Source organism: Camelus dromedarius, chromosome 27 (genome assembly GCF_036321535.1).
Source record: "Camelus dromedarius isolate mCamDro1 chromosome 27, mCamDro1.pat, whole genome shotgun sequence".
NCBI lineage: Eukaryota > Metazoa > Chordata > Mammalia > Artiodactyla > Camelidae > Camelus > Camelus dromedarius.
The window spans coordinates 5,566,232-5,585,764 of record NC_087462.1 but is presented as its reverse complement, the minus strand read 5'-3'; the positions used below and the strand labels follow the sequence as shown (position 1 = coordinate 5,585,764).

Genomic DNA, 19,533 nt, shown 5'->3' with positions numbered 1-19,533 from the left:
AATCCCTTGATAAATAAAGGTAAAGCACTTTTGGTTGTTTTCTAATATCTGAACGAAAGAACAAAATTCTATCTGCCTGAGTGATTTACTGTTCAAAAGCCAAATACGTGATAGAGACTTACGATATAAAACCTCAATGCCTATTTCTCTTAGAAACCATTTGCTTCCTTAAACCTTTTGTAGAGTTCTTATCAGGCCTTATCAGAATTACGTAGCACTTTGGGGCAAAGATGCAGCCTAGTAAGCCCGCACTGGAAGCCACAATGGAGAAGGTCCCCACGGCCACCATGACCGTGCCCTGGGTGCTGCGGGAAGGCGACCCAGACACTGCAGAACACCAGCATGCTGAAGGTCAGGAGCTTGGCTTCACTGAAGGTGTCAGGCAGGTTCCGGGCCAGGAAAGCCAAGGAGAAGCTCCCCAGGGCTGAGGAGCCCGGGTATCCCAGGACACAGTAGAAGGCGGTGACCGAGCCCTTGTTGCACACGGTGACGAGGTTCTCGGGCTCAGAATGTGTGTCCATCTCAATGGAAGGGGGAGAGGTTTCCAACAGACCCCACAGATCATCACTTGGATCAGGGAGCAGATGGGAATGACATAGTTAGACAGCACCTGTCACCAGCGGTCGCCTCCTGGTTCTGCCTGGTTTCATGGACTTGAATGCCAGAATCACATTGAGGATTTTGGCCAACACAGTGGCAACAGCCACAGTGAACACAGCTCCAAATGTGACTTGTTGGAGGATGCAGGTGGCTGTGTTGGGACGGCCAATGAAGAGTAAGGAGCAGAGGAAGCACAGGAGGAGGGAGATGAGCAGGACGTAGCTGAGAGCCCGACTATTGGCCTTGACTATGGGGTGTCTCGGTGCTTCACAAAGACCCACAAAACCACAGCTGTGACAACACAGAAGCACAAATCTATGCCGGCAAGTGACATCCCCAAGGCATCCTCGAAGGCCAGGAAGGTCACAATTTTGGGGAGACAGTGATTTCTGTCACTGTTTGGATACCCATGGTCTGGGTACTGGACACACTGCTCTGCATCTGGGGAGAAAGCAGACTCCACATTAATTTTCAGAACTTCTTCATTTTTACCACATTTAAAAATTGTCACCTTTCCTGTCACTGCACATGTTGCTCTGCCCTGATATAACAGTGAGACACACCAACTGTGGACTCCATTCCTGATTGAGGAACAATGCTTTCAGGTGCAGATAAACCCAAATGCATTGACGCTGAATCTCCAGCATGTGGTGAAGCTGGGCTGGACCATCTGTAGCTCAGTGTCACCAAGGACACAGTTTCTTCCTAACTCTTTTTCTATAGTCTTCAGTGCACAAGCAACAAAATTTAAAAGCAGACATATTTGGCTTCACCCAAATGAGAGCCGTTGAGCTTCAGAAGCTTCAGAGCTTCAGGGCCATTGAGCTATCAATGGAATGAAGGGGCAACAAAGCAAAAGGGGCAAAATATTTGTAAATCTTAACTTGTTAATGGATTAATATCCAGGGTAAATGAAGAACTCCTACAACCTCACAACAGCAACAAAAACCACAACCCAATTAAAAAATGAACACAGAACTTGAGTAGACATTTCACCAAAGAAGGTATACAAATGGTCAACAAATCCATGAAAAGTTGCTCAGCAGCAGTTCTTGTTTCCAAATGCAAATCAAACCCACAGGATACCACTTGGCATCCATTAGGATGGCTATTATCTTAAAAAATAATTATCAAAATAACAAGGGTTGGTGAGGATGCTGAGAATTAGAACATTTGTACCTTGCTGGTGGTGATGTAACTGGTGCAGCTGCTCTGGAAAACAGCCTGGTAGTAACTCAAAAACTTAAGCACAGGTCAAAGAGATCAAGTTGGGGGAGCAGGAGAAGTGGAGCTCACCTCCCCCCTTGGGCACATCAAGAATCCATCTACACGTGGGGCAGTTCTCATTGAAAACTAACGGCACAGCCAGAAAAACTCTTATACAACCGAGGCTGTAAGAACAATCCACACAGAGTCAGGTAGGAAAGAAAAGAAGGAATCAGGTCAGGACCAACACCCCTAGAAGGAGACCCAGAAGGATTCCACAGGCTCAGAGATCCTCCCTGGGGAGGGAGTGGATCCAGCCACATCCTGGGCAACCTAGCCCAGGAGTCTGACATTGGGAGGATGAGTCTCCTTAGCTGGATTGAAAACTAGTGGGACTGACATGAGACTGCTCGTGAAAAGTGTGCACATGCTTCAGTACTCCTGAAAAAAGGTGGAGGAACCAGGTTGAAATTGCCTGGGACTCTGGACATTTCCTGTGACTGCCCTGCATACCACAATGCACGTCATGTGCCAGCCGCGGCCCCTCTTACTCCACAGTGCAGCTCCCCACTAGGACAAAGGGTGCTATGGTTGAGGAAAGTGCGGAGTTCAGGGGGATGGACCCAGTTTGGACCCAGCACAGCATCTGAACAGGGGAAAGGCAGCAATTGCCACCATTCACTAGGGGCAGCAGATCGGGAGCGTGAGGAACTCTCACTGGTCTGCCTGGACCACCTAGGCACACACCCTGGTTCACAGTGGGTGCCTGCTCTGCTCGTCTTGCTCCAGCACTGCCCCTCTCTGGGGCAAAGGGGCCAATGCTGAGAGAGAGGAGAGCAAACTTAGAGGGCACAGAACCAGCTCAGAACTGAACCTTAGAGCTTCTGCTCCAGCAACATTGACCTGACCCAATCTTCAATTGGGTGGTGTTGGTCACTGAGCAGAAGAGAAGCCTCAGCTCAAACCCAGCTCTGGCTTTAGCTTCTCCATCTCCTGACTGCCTCCTATCAAGGTGATAGATGCCAGCACACCCCGGGGGGAAAGATGTGACTTGTGCTCACTTCAGATCCAGCTCCCCAACCAATGCCACTGAGCACATACGGTCTGTATACAGATGCTCTGACACAAGGACACCACTTCAAGACCAGGATCGACAACTGTTTCACCTAATTTCATATAGACAGAGAAAGTTAAGCAAAATAAGACAGAGGAAATTGTTTCAAATAAAATAACAAAGAAAAAAACCGTAAAAGAACAACAAATGAAGCAGAGACAACTTACCACATAAAGTTTTCAGAGCATTAGTGGTAAGAATTGCCAAGTGAACTTGGAAAAGAGGAGATTAACACACCGAGAATTTTAGCAAAGAACTAGAAAATATAAAAAAGAACCAGTCAGAAGTGAAGAATTAAATAACTGAAATGAAAAACACAAGAAGGAATTAACAGCAAACTAGGTGATACTAAAGAGCATGTAAGATGTCTGGAAGGTAGACTAATGGAAGTCGCGCAATCAGAACAGCAAAAGGAAATCAAATGAAAAATGAGAAAAGTATAAGGGACCTATGAGATAACAGGAACTGTATCAATGTTCCAATTATAGGGGTCCTGGAGGAGAAGAATAAAGGGTTGAAAATGTATTTGATGAAATTATGACTAAAAACTTCTGAACCTGAAGAAGGAAAAGATATCCAGGTGTTGAAGCAAGAGCGTTCCAAACAAGATGAACCTGAAGAGACCTACACCAAGACACATTATAAGTAAAATGACAAAAGTTTAAGAGGGAGAGAGAATTGTAAAGATAGCAAGAGAAAAACAGAGTCACGTACAAGAGATATCCCCTTAAGGCTATCAGATGATTTTTGTTCAAGAACTTTGTAGGCCAGAAGGGAGTGGCATGATATATTCAAAGTAGTGAAATGGAAACACCTAACGCCTAGGGTCTTCTACCCAGCAAGGTTATTGTTCAGAATTGAAAGAGAAGTAAAGGACTTCTCAGACGAGCAAAAACTAAAAGAGTTCATCAACACCAAACCCAGCCTAAAAGAAATGTTAAAGTGTCTTCTACACATGGAAAGGAAAAGTCTATAATAAGAAGTTTGATAATCAAATGATATGAAAATAACCAAGGGAACACATAAATGGAATCTACAAAGGGATCGTTGATGTCCATAATCTACTTGAGCTTGTCTAAACATCACCATCTCTCAGACTCTAGTGACATGAACTTTTCTTCTCATCCTGAAAACAAAGAGAGTAGGAATTGAATACAATAATGACACTGTTGAAAGCATGGCTTAATTATGGGTTTTGGTTCCACCCTGACCCATAAAGTTTGCTTGGGGCTTCTGGAAGGAAACACCTGGAGTGTAAAGTAATACAATTTCTCTTACATTTTGGGCCAAGAATATGATTGGTGACAATGGAGGGAACACTCTCCCTATGAGAGAAAACTGAAACCTACAACTTGTGGAGTATTAATTAGACTGTTGATACAGCATTTAATCCTTGAGCCTCAGGAGAACTTGAGACTCTGTTGTGGGAGATAATCAATCAATCAGTCAATCAATCAGTCTGTCTGTCTATCTATCTATCATCTATCTATCTATCTATCTATCTATCTATCATCTATCTATCTATCTATCTATCTATCTATCTATCTATCTATCATCTATCTAACTAACTATTTAGATTAAGGTAAAATCTACATAACATCCAATTCATTTGAAATAGTACAGTTCAGTGGGTTTTAGTACATTCAGAGTGTTGCGCAATTACCACCACTATCTGATGCCAGAACCTTTTTATCATCCCAAGGAAACCCCATACCAATTAAGGACTCACTCCCCAGGCTCCAGAAATGACTAATTTACTTTCTGTCTATAAACAGATCTCTTCCGGACACTTCATATAAATGGAATCATACAATATATCTCCTTGAGTGTCTGGCTTTTTTCACTAACATTTTGTTTTCAAAGTTTATACAAGTATCCATAATTAATTTCTGTTAAAGGCTGAATCTTATTCCATTGCATGCATACACCACAGTTTATTTATCCATTCATCAGTTGATGGATATTGGGTTTGCTCACACTTTTTAGGTATACTGCTGCTGTGAATATTCATATACAAATTTTGGGTTGAACACCTGTGTCCAGTTTTGGGGGGTATATATCTAGGAGTGAAATGCTGGGTCATAAGATAATTCTATGCTTATTAAAAAAAACTCATGCTTTATTAAGGTTGAAATAATCCACACAAATTTTATTTTCTTCCCCAAATATACCAACAAATGTTCTCTGTTACTCCTAGATAGACCAAAAAGCACTTATTTTATATAGGTTTTCAGGGTTTTGTTTGTAAATTAAGATGAGGCAGTAGACGTGGGCATGGAAAAAGAGAATAAAATAGATGATTAAGTTGTCAATAACCATGGCTTCCGATTCTGCCTTAACAATGAAATAGAAGTATTCAACACACGACTACTAAAAAGCTTATGAAGACGTACACTCAACAAAGGAAGGAAAACAACAACCACCAGATAGAGTGTTTGTTTAGTAACCCCCGAGGGCTTCTGCAGGAACAATTTCTATTAATTAATTTTCCTAAATGTGAGCCATTTTTCTTGTGTCTTTGTAAAAACATATTTTTTGATAAAAACTTGACATGTGAAATATTAGTTCACATTCTCATGTTACAACTGTGGAAATCAGGTTCTCCCCTCTAACCAGCAATTGTAGTTGCTCCTTATTTTAACAGTTGTTACTTTGTTTAGGGTATTTTCTGATCCAATCTTGTGAATTCTATAGTCTGTATCACATATTGTCACTGAAGTCTTTGTTGCATTAACCTAAAGATCAGCCAGTGACTAAACAATTTTCTTAAATGCTATAAAACAAAACAAAATAAAAACTGAAAAGTGTATTTTCCTGTCTCTGCAGGTCAGCTCTCTTGTGTGTTGGAGCAAGCCTTTAACATCCAGCCGGGCAATTTGCAGCTCTGCCTTAGCCTTCACTTCTTGCTTAGGTTTGCAGGTCAATCAGAAGTGAGAGCTTAGGACCTTCTCAGGGCTTTTTTCCTGATTATGAGCCAAGAGCTTTGCATGACTTGCTAAATTCCACGGAATATGTGGGAGCTTTTTAAAAAGGCTTTATTATGCAAAGCATCTCTTTCCCCAGCCTTTCCTCCAATGCTTTAGACTTTTTCTAGAGTCTTTCCCAATGTTATCTCTCACTCCTGGTAGCAGCTAATACATTTACCTTTCAACAAACATGCCTCGCGTTGCCACCTCAGCCCTAGGAAAGTTCCATGACAGGTGAACTAAAGGTAAGTCTTACATCAGTCCTCAGAAAGCCACAGGGTAGGTCAAAACAAAGAGACATGATCTTTCAGAATAGTGTTCATATAACTCCTTGTGGTACTAGTAACCTGTACTAAGAATGGGGGGTGCTGTTTAAAAGATCTCTTTTGAGCTGGGGAGTCAAGAATGGTACCAAAGTAAATTAAAACATAAAGTGCTATAACGAAATTCAAGCATTTTTTCTTCCTGAGGCATTCCCCTTGTTGGAAGCTTTAGTTTGGACGCCAGAATTCTGAAAAACTTAATTCTGATTTTTTTTTTTGGTCAGTTTATTGAACAGTCTTGGAAGTGCAGGCTTTTGGATTTCTTTACTTCACCATTTTTGCTGACATCCTATCCTATCCTTATTGTTGAAGCACCTGGTGTTTAAGTCTTCAGGCACTTGTGATAGAAGCATCCTAAATAATCCAGAATCCCTTCTTTGGAAATCATCTTGGACAGGCCACCTGTTTTTCTAAGAGCCAACACTAAATGAGCTCTAAGTTGGGTATCAAATATTGTGGTTAATAAGCAAGTCAGATAGGAAATTAACTTTATGACCTTAATTTTTACACATATATATTTCCTCTAAATTTATGTTAAAAGCTATTTAAAAGATCTTAATTTTATTTGATATAATTAGCTTATTTTCTTGACTCAACTACTTGATTAAATGGATTTGTTCCTTGTGTACGAGGACAGAAGTTCCTAAATATTCTCTGAAGTGGAGTTGTAGATTCACAAAAGCCTGGGTTAAAATCCAGATAAGTTCATTTATAACCCAGGAAGGTATGTTGAGTTTGTTACCATCATCAGTATTCTCTCTTTTTTTAGTATTTAATTAATTTACTTATTTTTGTATTATCTAATTATTTTATTTTGTTGGGGGTGGAGAGGAAATTAGGTTTGTTTTTATTTTTATAGGAGGTACTGGGGACTGAACACAGGACCTCCTGCATGCTAAGCATGTGCTCTCCCACTGAGCTATACCCTCCCCCTGTGACTTTCTAGATAATATGCAATTCCACTTTGGGTAAACCATTTATCCAAATATTGTGAGCTATTGGATGAACCCCTTGCTAAGCACTGTTACTCTAATTTGACCAGAGACACGCATGTCACACAATTAGATAAAGTCCAGATTTTAAGGCAGTGTCCTCACTTTTCCTGGAGGATTAATGAAATGGATAAAAATGAAGGACTCTGACATCCTCTGAAATACAACCTGCTGATCTTTTGGCTTCTGGGATGTTGGGCTGAATACCTCATTCCTGATGGGATTAAAATAATGATCTTTAGTGGGACTTATTTTTTTTAGATGGTGAATCTAAGGCACTTAGGGTCCCTGCAGAGGCACACATTTCAGCGCTGTCTTGGTCAGCAGTGGGCATCCAGACTGAGCCACGTTCTCCTAAGAGTGGCCTCAGGTCAGGGGGATCAGTGTCTCAAAGAGACTGCATGCCTCAGTCTAAGGTCCTGGCAGCAGGGGCTGGGGTTCAGCAGTCTCACTGGTTCTCAGGCCTCCACGAACTGATCTGGGATGTTCCGCTGATAGAGTGGACATGATTCTCTCCTCTGTCTTGAAATGTGCGAGGAGAAAACATTTTAGGTCATAGAGGGACGAAGAAGGGATAGAGCATTCAGGATCCCACTGGTCTACCTTCCTGCCATTTCTGTGCACACCTTAGGTCATTTTCAGGAAGGTGAAACACACACACAGATGCACAGGGACGTGCACACAAGAACCTACAAACCCGGTGTCGGTTTCCTCGGCCTATGCACAGAAGACAGCCGGAATATATCTGCTTCCTGATTAATGGAATAAAGGGGAATAAACCCAGTCACCTGCAGGTCCCCATCTCTGTAGACACTCGGCTTCTGGTCTAGCAAACAGTCGCCGTAATCCGTCTTGCACGCGGCGTGCAAAGGCTGCAGGAGCAGGAAGAGACAAGAGGGAGAGAACAGCTAGGCGGGGTCTGCCTGACGGAGAGACAGAAGCCTGGGTCTAAGCCAAGCCAAGGAGAAGACGCATCGGGAGCCAGTCCACAGGCTCTGGCTCAGGAAAGAAAGCGTCCGCCCCCAGCCCTGCCTCCCAGCCTGCGAAGACACTGCAGGGCGTGTGCCAGGCTGCGGTGCTGGACAAGGGCTCAGTCAGAATCATAAAGGAGGGACTTCCAAGGGAGCCACAGTGCTGAGACCTCACCCTCAGTGTCACTGTTATGAGAGCAGCCTGACTTCCCCTTCTTTTTGCTGCTTCAAGTCAGTCCCAGTGAGGACCTCTGCACCTGTCTCCCTCCAACCTGGTGAAAAACAAGGAGGAAAAACTTGTTTTTCCCCTTGCCTGTATGATTTCATCATGGTCTGTGAATAGCAAACTTTGGAGGCGGGGGCGGGGAGGTGTAGAGGGGGATGTGGAGGGGACAGGCTCATCCTGACATGGAGAGCTCTGTCATCTGTGTCCATGATCGATGTCCCTGCAAGGACCCCATGGTTGTTGTCAGACTGTGGCTCTGGGGGACTTGGCAGGGCTAGGACAGGCTGGTGTGGGACCTGCATAGGACTCTAGCATGATTTCAGATGGTGCTTCAGCAAGAAGATAAAAGGGGAACACCAATTATCAGTAAGGCATATGTAATCAAGAGGACACTTTATCTCAGATAAAAATTGATTTATTTGAAATCTATCTCATCAATGACCTAACTTTACGCCTGAAATAACTAGGGAAAGTGGGGAAAACTAAATTCAAATCTATCGAATAGAATGAACTCGTACAGACAGAATGGAGATAAACAAAATAGTGCAGAGAAAAACAATAGAGAAAAATCAACAAAAGTTCGTTCTTGGAAAAGGATAGAATTTATACAACTTTAAATGCATTGACTAAGAAAACAGAGAAGATTCAAAGGATTCTAATGAGAAATAATGTGTGGGTTTTACTACTGAATTTACAGAAATAAAAAGGATGCTAAGAGAATACTATGCGCAATTGCACATCAACAGATTAGACAACCCAGACGAAATGGACAAAGTGCTGGAGGTGCTCCCACTAAACAGAATCTTGAAAAAACAGAAAATCTGAATAGACCAAAAACTAGTAAGAAGATTGAATCAGAGTCCAAAAAGTCCAACATGAGCAGCCCTGGATCAAACGGGCTCACTGTTGAATTCCACCAAATATAAAAAATTAGTTAACAATAATTGCTCTCAAATGCGTCCAAAAAGTTGAAGAGGAGGGAACACTCTAACTCATTCCATGAGGTCAGTATTACCCTAATAGAAAGCCTGACAAAGAGAAAACAAAAAAAGAAAGCTGCAGATGAATATCCTCATGAATACTACTAGAAATATCTTCAATAAAATACTAGGGAACTGAATTTAGCAACATGGATGGATTATGAATAACCAAATGGGATGTATTGTTGGAATCCAAGGATGGTCCAATATATGAAAACCAATCTATGTAATACATATAAATAAAGTGTCAACCTTCATGCACACCAAAAACACTCAACAGAGGAGCACGAAAAGGACACTTCAGTCTAATGAAGGCCATATATGAAGAAACCACAGCTGTCATCATAATTAATAAAACATTTAGTTACATTTATTTCTAAATTATTACTCCCTTTCTACTTCATTCTTTCCTACATTCCTGGATTTCAATCTGGGATTGTTTCTTCTGGACTTAATATTCTAGTATTTCGTCTAATTCAAGGCTGCTAACCATGAAATGTGTGACTTTAAAGTTTTTAAAACATCTTTACTTGGGCAATATTGATGCTGGGTATAGAATTCTGGCTGCATATGCATTTTTTAGCACTTTAAAAATGGTGTTCTGTGTCCATCTTATTTTGTTTCTAGTTAGACTTCACCAATTAGCCTTTTTCTTGCTGGTTTGGCCTCTGTATTCTCTAAAACTCTACTACATTAACTGTGGTTTTTAGACCAGAGAGTAGCTCATGATCATTTCCTGGTGTGTGTGCTTCCCGCAGGGAAAGCTGAGAGATTGCAACTGTGGGTGGTTGTCTTTCACCAATTTGAAACATGCTTGTGTATTTTTACTTGTGATAGCATTTCCTCGCCACCTTCTCCCTGCTCCTCTTTTAACAACATCCCACTTCTACATTAACTCCCTTTTGAGTAGTTTAATATTGTTCACTGTGAACGTCTGTTGGGATATTTGCTCTTTTTAGAAAAAAATTATTTTGGGATATTTGCTCTTGAACTGTCTTGCAGTTTAGTCATTTGGTCTGTTGCTGGTATCAATACCTTCTTAATTGCTTAAATTCTTAATTTCAGTTCTAACATAAAAACAATACACAATTTAATCAAAGAGCCATTCACAGTGAGGAGAAAATTGATTCCTTTTAATACAATAAAACCCAAACAGATAAAGGAAAATTAGAACTTGGATCATGGTAAGTTATCTTAGAATTCAGTATTCATCAAAATTCACCAGAAGGACAAAGCAGGTGAAAAACCTGAGTGGGAGAAGAGAATTTCATTATATACCTAAGTCAAGAATATCACGCTAAATTATATAAACACAGTACTGGCCAATGAAATAGAATATTGAAAAACCACTAGAAAAATGGGTCAAACTCTGCAATAGTCACGCCATTAGAAAGGATAAAGTAATACTTTGTGTGATTGTTCTTGTGAAATAAAATGCATATTTTATGGCAAGACAAGAGACATTTAAACAATTTAATGATTGCTAATGCCATTGTTGCCCCTACTACCAGTTTAAATTGCAGTTTATGCAGCTTATAAGGTGACGGTTTCTTGCCTTTCGTGCTGTGTGTCATCTGCTTGTACTGGATTGATGATTGTCCAAACGACTTGAAACTATAGATCACCTACAGAGTCTATAAAACAATGGGCACACACGATGCACACTCAAGGAAGATTGGCTTAAGTCCCTTTTTGTACAAACTAGAATTAGCTGTCAGTCCTTGCTGAACGTTGTACTAGCACAACCACCAAAATAGAGAACCGGGCTAACAGAACCCAGCGTCAAGGGACAAGATGGACACTGGGCGGGCATACAGCCATCCCAGCTTCGAGGGACCGAATATTTGATCACCTAATGCTTTCTGTTGAAAGCAGGGAGAAATTATGGTATAAAATTCACATTTTAAGGCAAGACAAAAAAATTTAAACATAAAAAATTCTTCTCCACCCTGTGACCTCCTCTCCCCACCACATGGGTTGTGTACCTGCATTATGCATCAACCACCCCTGCCCCATCGGCAGAAATTCCCGCTTGACCTTACAGAGCAACTTTTCCTAAGGCAACTCCTTAAAGATGACATTCCACCTTGAGCTCCTAAGGGTCATATGGCCCTTAGATCTGGATTATGTAAACTGCCAAGGGCAGTTTGATGTACAGCCCTGGGTCTCAAAAAAAAAAAGTATATAACTGTGTCTTGACTTCTAAGAGGTGGAAATGTTCTCACAGTTTTCTGAGATGCTCTTTTGAGGTTACAGTCTTCAAATTTAACTTTTGAATGGACATGTGCTGTAATCTTAAGACACTGTATTTCGAGGTTCAGAAAGGACAAAAGGCTATAACCTATCTTGTTCTTTGTTCTGATGTGGGCTACACCTTGAAATGACAATATTTCAATTATTTGGTTACATATGTATATTATAGAAACAAGTGTCCTCTGCTTGAGTTTACTTTCTTTACTGTGTGTTCTACAAAATTTAAAATTACGTAGATCACATTATTCTATTTCTATTAATGTTGGCTGGATAAAGGCTTGCAGGGTGGCTAATTTTATTAACTTGATTGGGCTAAGGGATACCCAGATAAATGGATAAGCTCTGGTTTGTGTCTTTTCTTGAGGGTGTTTCAGAAAGAGATTAGCATTTGCTGCTGTAGATTGTAAGTAAAGAGATCTAATGTGAGTGGGTGTTATGCAATCTACCGAGGACCCAAATGGAACCAAAAAGAGAAGGTAGGATGAATCTCCTCTTTCTTCCTGAGCTGGGAAATCTATCTTTTCCTGCCCTCAGACATCAGATCTCTTGGTTTTCAGGCCATCTGACTTGCACTCAATTATTCCATGAGATTTTCTGGTTTTCCAGCTTGGAGACTGCAGTTACTGGGACTTCTCCATCTATAACACATTTTCAGATATATATAAAATGTTACAATGAACTTATGAGGTTCATGTTTTAAATGGATCTTTGTGACTTAGAATTTTGTAATTTAATCATATGAAGAAAGGATTTGGTATCTTAAGCTGTAACTGCTAATTCATTACAGATCACTCAAAAGAAGACATCATTGCGTAAGTGTAGTTAACAGATGGATTTTATTATTTTTTAATCTTGGTTTTTGCCTCAACCCAGCTTTTCTTTTCTAAATTGAAGTGTAGTCAGTTTACAATTTGTTAATATCTGGTGTACAGCATCTTGTTTCAGTCATGCACGTACATACATGTATTCCTTTTCATACTCTTTTTCATTGTAGGTTACTACAAGGTGTTGAATCTAGTTCTCTGTGCTATACAGTATAAATTAGTTGTTTATATATGGTGGTTACTATCTCCAAATCTTGAACTCCCAGTTTATCCCTTCCCACCCGCTTCCCTTGCTGGTAACCATTCATTTGTTTTCCACATCTGTGACTCAGATGGATTTTTTACACTTTCAGGAATTTTTAGTGTTTGAATAGTTTATTAAACTGGGTATTACATAAACAGGATGACCAGAATTAACACTGCTGTATATTATCTATGAAAGATCTTAAAGGAGTAAACCTAAGAATTCTCAGAAGAAAAAAATCTTTTTTGGTAACTGTCTGAGATGGATGTAAAACAAAGTTATTGTGGTCAACGTATAAGTCATATCATTATGCTCCACACTTCAAACTTTGATATCTCATAACACTAAAAAAATCTTCATTTAAAAATAAAAAATAAAAGTGCCCAAAATGATCAGTGGAAGAGGACAAACAACTGTTTTTCCTTTAGAATTGTCTTATTAACTCTTAAATGTACAGCAGCTTCATTCCACACGTGCACTGAACAGTTTTCAAGGAATAGTGTTAATTTGTTTAATTACACCATGGAATTTAACATTATCAAAGATGGGATGCTTCTACAATCTCAAAGACACAACTAGAGAGAAACAACCATTCAGAAGCTAAGGAATGACCTCAAAAGCATCTTTGATTGAGTTATTCCTCCACGGTCAGGTAATGCATTCACAAACTGGCTCTCTGCACCGGCGCTGGTGTCCTCTGCCATTTCACTGCATATTTATACATGCCTGAGCTAAGAGTTTCGTTAACATTCTTATTTCCATACCTGAAGCTGTTCTGAGACTTCTGGGCTCTCATCCTTTCCTAATAAAACAGTGAAGCCCATGATGGATAGGCAGGAGCTTGATGTTGTCTTGTCTCACACTGAACCCCACCTCCTCCACTGCCTCCTGGACAATGGTCTTCTCCACCGGAAGATCCTCCCACATTTCTGCTATCATCAAGTTTTCTACTCTCCTGTAAATTGCTCTTAGGTTTCTGCTGATCGTTTCCTAAATCATTGCCATTTCCACTTCCACTAGTTCCTCCCCCAGATTTGTCACAGTCACCTCCGGAGCCCTCACCCTGGTTGCCATGCACGGATCCTTCACCTTCATATCTTTCCCTTCCTCCTGCATAACCAGGGCTACCTCCAAAACTGCCACCTCCACGCCCTCCTTTGTACCCATGAGCACTCCCCCCAACTTTATTAACTCTTCCATGTCCATCAGATCCCCCTCGAAATTTCCTTTCTGGTTCTCCACTAACATTTCTCCCACCATGAGCATAACCATTGTCAGGGCGGCCTCCCCTTCCACTTCTAGGACTTGGGACCTCCTGCATTTCTTGTCTAGACACGTCCTTTCTGACTTCTGCACGATGGCCATTGATGCTGTGGTGTTTCTGCAACACAATCTTATCCACAGAATCATGGTCATCAAAGGTAACAAATCCAAAGGCTCTTCTGTTGCCAGCCTGCCTGTCAATGGTTATCTCAATAGCATCGATTTTTCCGTATTTCTTAAAGTAATCTCTAAGATGATGTTCCTCGGTGTCTTCTTGAATTCCAGCCACAAACAGCGTCTTCACAGTGAGGACAGCCTCCGGCTTTTCGCGGCCCTCCCTTGGCACAGCACGTCTGGGCGCGACCGTTTTCCCATCAATTGAATGGGGTCTGGCAGCCATGGCGGCATCGACCTCGGCCGTGGAGGAGAAGGTCACAAAACCAAATCTTCTTGATCTCCGGGTTTCAGGGTCCCTTATGAGCACGCAGCCTCTAAGTTTTCCCCACTGCCGGTAGTAGTTCCTCAGACTCTCTTCTGTGGTTTCAGAGCTCAAGCCGCCAACAAAGAGTTGAGGGAATTTTTCCTCTCTTGTCTTTCTCTTCTCCAAAGGGGGCGCTTTTGAGTTTTCCTTCGTTCCAGCCTTATTCCTTTCAGCCATTTCCCAAAGCTGAGGGAGATGCGGGAGATCTCAGGGGCCTGACACGAACCGGGCTGGCTCTGCGGGGAGACCCTCGGCTGGTCCGGGAGCAGCGCGTGCGGGACGCACCTGCGGGGGGACCGCGCTGCTGCTCCTGCCTCTGCGGCCGCCGCCGCCCTTGAATCAATCTCGAGCTCCTTTCAATTTCCCTGAAAAACACCATTTTCACAGAGTGACCTTCCTGATCCAGTAATCAAAATTTACATTACTTTTTCTCTGTATTGATTTTTCTAATTTGTAACTGTATCTGTAGTAGCTATTTTATATCCTTTTCCTCACTAAGTTAGATACTCAGTCAAGAGATGACTAATGTGGACTTTAATGTTTTCCGCTGACATATTAACCTTTTGCTTTGCCCTTGGCAATTTGCTCAGATATTTTTTGAAAGAGTTTCAATCTCAAAAAAGTACATTGCTAAACTTTTCAAATAAATTCACTCAAGCACACTTCATAATGATATAATCTCATTTGTGGTAGATAGCAACCCATTGCCATTAAGATTTCAAATCCTTTCTCTGTGTAATCCATTCTAAGGCTCTAATCACAATAATCTGTTTAACTTTTAGATTTCATCGGTGCCCCCTTCCTCTTCAATCTCTCATTTCTGTCCTCAAAGATGTTTGTTTTAAAAAGGGGAAACCATTTTCTCCCTGGTACCTTGCCATAATTATTACCACCACCCCTTTCATTACTAAGATGTCCCAGTCTGCGGGGAAAATTGCTCAGTCCTCCTCTTGATAGCACCTAGTATGTGCTAAGTTGTGTACCAAAACCAAGGATTCCAGATTTCACTGAACAAAGTCATTGCCCCAGTTTCTTTGACTCTTAGTGAGAGAAAAGTGTTAATAGACTGAAGAATGTCTCCTATAGTGTCAGGTGTAAATAAATGCTGTGAGAAGCAGTAAGGCCAACAGAAAGATGCACGGACACAAGGAGGAAGAGAAGTAAGAAGGGAGAGAGGGCGAAGAATGAACTACAATGAGGATGAAGAGCTGAGGGAGAGCCTGATGGATGACATTTTTTGAGCAGAGAACTTAATTAAAAAAAAAAAAAAAAGACTGAAGCACATTGTGGGTAAAGAATTTTCCAGAGAGGAGAGCAATTTGAACAGCACAGGGCTAAATACTACTTCCAGTTCTCAGTGATGTTGGTCTAAAAGCAAAAATCTGGGCCATTATCCCACAAAAGCTTCATAAATATACACAACCTTGTATATTCACAAAAATATATAAAACCTTGAATATATCTTAATACTAACACCAAAATAACTTTCAATAAGACAACTTCTTGTTTTAAGAGCTGAATTCTGCAAACTTAAGGAGATTCTACAAAAGTAAGAGGGGTACAAAAGGACACTCTTGCCATCCACATGGATTCCACACTCACCAGAACCAGCTGACGGGGAAAATGGCCGCACGCAGGTCCCTGCATTTTCCCCGGGCTGTGCTGTGACCCGCTCCTGAGATGCAGACCGTCGGAGGCTGGCTGGAAACTGCAGAGACTTCTGCCTCGGACTGCACTTTCATGGAAGGAGTGGACAATCCAATCAGCAGGTAATCCTGAGACACGCCCTATCTCAGATCAAGGGGATTACAGAGATTCTTAAATCATTATACACGAAGACAATAGTATGGGGCTGTTGACTCTGTTGTATACAGTCTTAGATGAAAAAAATATAACACATTTGTGTTACGTGTATGGGGTGGTGTTTGTGGTTTCTCTCAACTTTTTAATATTTCTTTTCTCCCACTATGGATAACTTCTACAAAAATAGGGATGGAAGTTTCTATATACAAAAATTTCCAAACAACTTATGGAAATAATAATAGGAAAGAAATTGAGAGTTTAAATGTTCATCAATAAAGAACATCCAAAATGTTTATTGGCAAGTCTGTCTGTAATGTCTATATCACAGAGCCATTCCAACAAAATTAGTGTTTTATGCATTTACATTTCACCTAATTCCTGATAAACTTGAGATAATGTCAGCCATTTAACTCTTTCCCTCCTCTTTGGCTTAAATAGTCTTTTTTTTTTTGGGGGGGGGGGTAGAGTCAGTTTACAGTGTTGTGTCTTAAATAGTCTTTTTACTCTTTTTTACTTCACTGAATAGGGTTTAACTCTTTTATGATTCCATTGTTCCCTCTACCAACTTGTCAATCACAATTGTATGCAAATCTGGGAGTAGTTCTATTAGCTATTAAATTGTGAATCCTTCACTTATGTAGCCAAATACGGACAATTACTTTAAGCACCTTTTGCAGATGTTATAATGCCTTAGAAAACTCTCAGATCCCCTTTAACTGTCCTGACTTTTCTGGGACTGCAGTCACGCATTTTAATTCTACGTGTATTTTAATCTCCATGAGCTGTATCTGAAATTGCTTTGTAAAACACAGTTTATTTACATGTATTTCTAAAAAGTCCTTTGATTTCCTCTTCATTCCTTCCTGCAGTCCTGGTTTTCCATCTGGGATTATTTCCCTCTGGAAAACTTAATAAATCACTCTAGTATTTTGTCTAATTCAAGGCTGCGAACAATGAAATGTTCCACTTTGAGTTTTTTCAGATGTCTTTACTTAGGGCACTGTTGATGCTGAATATAGAATTCTTGTTTGAGAAGAGAGTTTTTTTCAGTGCTTAAAAAATGGTGCTCTGTTGAGACCTATCTTATTTGTTTAAACATCCCCAGTTAGCTTTTTCTTCCTTATTTGGCCAATGTATTCTCCCAAATCTTTTACCTTAATGTTGATTTTTAGACCATAGCATAGCACATTATCAGTTCCTGTGTGTTTACTTTCATTCAGGAATGTTGACTTAATTGTATCTCTGGGTTGATGTCTTTTATTAATTTGAAATCTGCTTCTGTATTTTCACTTCTGCTATGAATTCCTCCCCCATGTTCTCTTTACTCTCTTTAATCACATCCCATTTCTTTTTTAACTCTGTTCTGCATTTTTCACAATTGTTCACTCTGTGTTTTTGTTGGCATATTTGCCCTTGAACTGTCTTGAAATTTAGTAATCCAGTCTATTGCTGGAATCAGAGTCTTTTTAATTACCTGAATTCTTTATATGTTTCTTTAAAACAAACACCACACCCAGCTTTAATTTTGTTTAAAAGAGCAGTTTCACAATGAGGAAAACATATCTTCCTTTTGATACAATAAAATTCAAACTGATAGGGGAAAATTGTAACTTGGGTCATGTTAAGATGTATCAGGAGTCAGTATTCAACAAAATTCACCAAAAGGACAAGACAGAAAACCTGATTAGAGACAGTGATTAGCATTACATACATCTGGTAACATATAAGCTGAAAAATGTAAGTTGTTTTGAGTTGAAACGTGCTGTAATTGAAAAACATTGTATTTCAAGGCTCAGAAGGAAGAAAAGGATATAATGTAACTTGTTCTTCCCTCTGATACGGACTGCATTTTGAAATGACAATGTTTTGATTTCTTTGGTTAAACACAGACGTTCTAAAAACCAGTTTCTCTGTTTGTGTTTATGTTCTTTAATATGTGTTCTACAAAATTCAAATTACACAGGCCACCTTGCTATATTTCTATTGGTGTTGACTGGATAAATCCATGTGTGATGGCCAATATTTTGTGTCCACTTGTCTGGGCTAAGGGATACCCAGATAGTGGTTAAGTGCCGTTTCTGGGTGTGTTCTTGACGGTTAGAAGAGATTAGCATTTAATTCCAGTAAACTGAGTAGAGACCCACCCTCACAACGTGGGACGGTGTTACTTAATCTCCTAAGGGCTCAAATGGAACAAAAAGGTGAAGGAAGGGTGAATCCATTCTCCTTTCCTGAGCCGGGGCATCAATCTCTTCCTGTAATAATTATATCCATCAAAATAAATTATCCTCATTATTTATATAGAATCACTATGTTCTCTATGCCTTCAATCTCCTATATTAGAAGCACGTTAATTGTGTAACACAAAAGTATACAAATGGCCACAATGACTGTTACTGACAGTACCACGGCCCTGGGAAAGGCATGGTGGTACTGTCAGTAAATTCATCTGTTGCTGATGGGAATACAAAATAGTCCAATCACTTAAGAAATAGGTGTGGCAATTTGTTTTATAATAAGTCACACAACGTTTAATGCAGCTTTCCCATTCAAGGTAGTTGCTTTTCTGGAATAAAAACTTATGCCCATGAAAAACACCAGATACTAATTCTTATTAGAAACTCAGTTCATAAGTGAGTCTTGGTGACTGAATGTGGTTGTTCACAGGGACTTTAAAAAGAGAGGGGAAAATCCCTGATAAATAGAGGTAAAGCTGTTTGGTTGTTTTCTAATATCTGAATGAAAAAATAATAGATCTATCCATACACACAGTTATAGGTAATATAGATAATATTATTTATCTGAGTGGTTTATTTTTCAAAAGCCAAAAATGTGATAGAGGCTTCTGAGATAAAAACCTCACTGCCTATTTCTCTTAGAATCTATTTTATTCCTTCAACCTTCCAAAAAATTCTTATCAGGTCTTATCAGAATAACACAGAACTTTGGGGCAAAGATGCAGCCTAGTGGCCCCACGCTGGAAGCCACGATGGAGCAGGTCTCCACGGCCGTGACGAGGGGTGCTTCTTGGCGCTTCTCAATGACCCACAAGACCGCAGCCGTGATGGCACACAAGCACAGAGCCATGCAGACCAGTGACATCCCCAAGGAGTCCTCGAGGGCCAGGAGTTTCACAGCTTTGGGGAGGCAGCGGTTCCTCTCACTGTTTGGATATTCTTGAGCTGGGCCCTGGACACACTGCTCTGCATCTGGGGGGAAAGCAGACTCAGCATTTCATTTTCACTCTTCATTTTTCCCACATGTAAATATTTGTCACCTTTCTAGCC

The 19,533-nt window shown here is 40.6% G+C and overlaps 1 protein-coding gene across 1 annotated transcript; it reads right to left on the bottom strand.

Annotated features, from left to right (window-relative positions):
- Positions 1-599: 599 nt before the first annotated feature.
- LOC105087680 (uncharacterized) lies at positions 600-19,333 on the bottom strand. The gene is given in 6 exon segments (XM_064480278.1): positions 600-865; positions 1,374-1,425; positions 7,990-8,073; positions 13,561-13,851; positions 14,012-14,629; positions 19,223-19,333. Coding segments are annotated over 6 exon segments (1,422 nt in total).
- Positions 19,334-19,533: the final 200 nt, after the last annotated feature.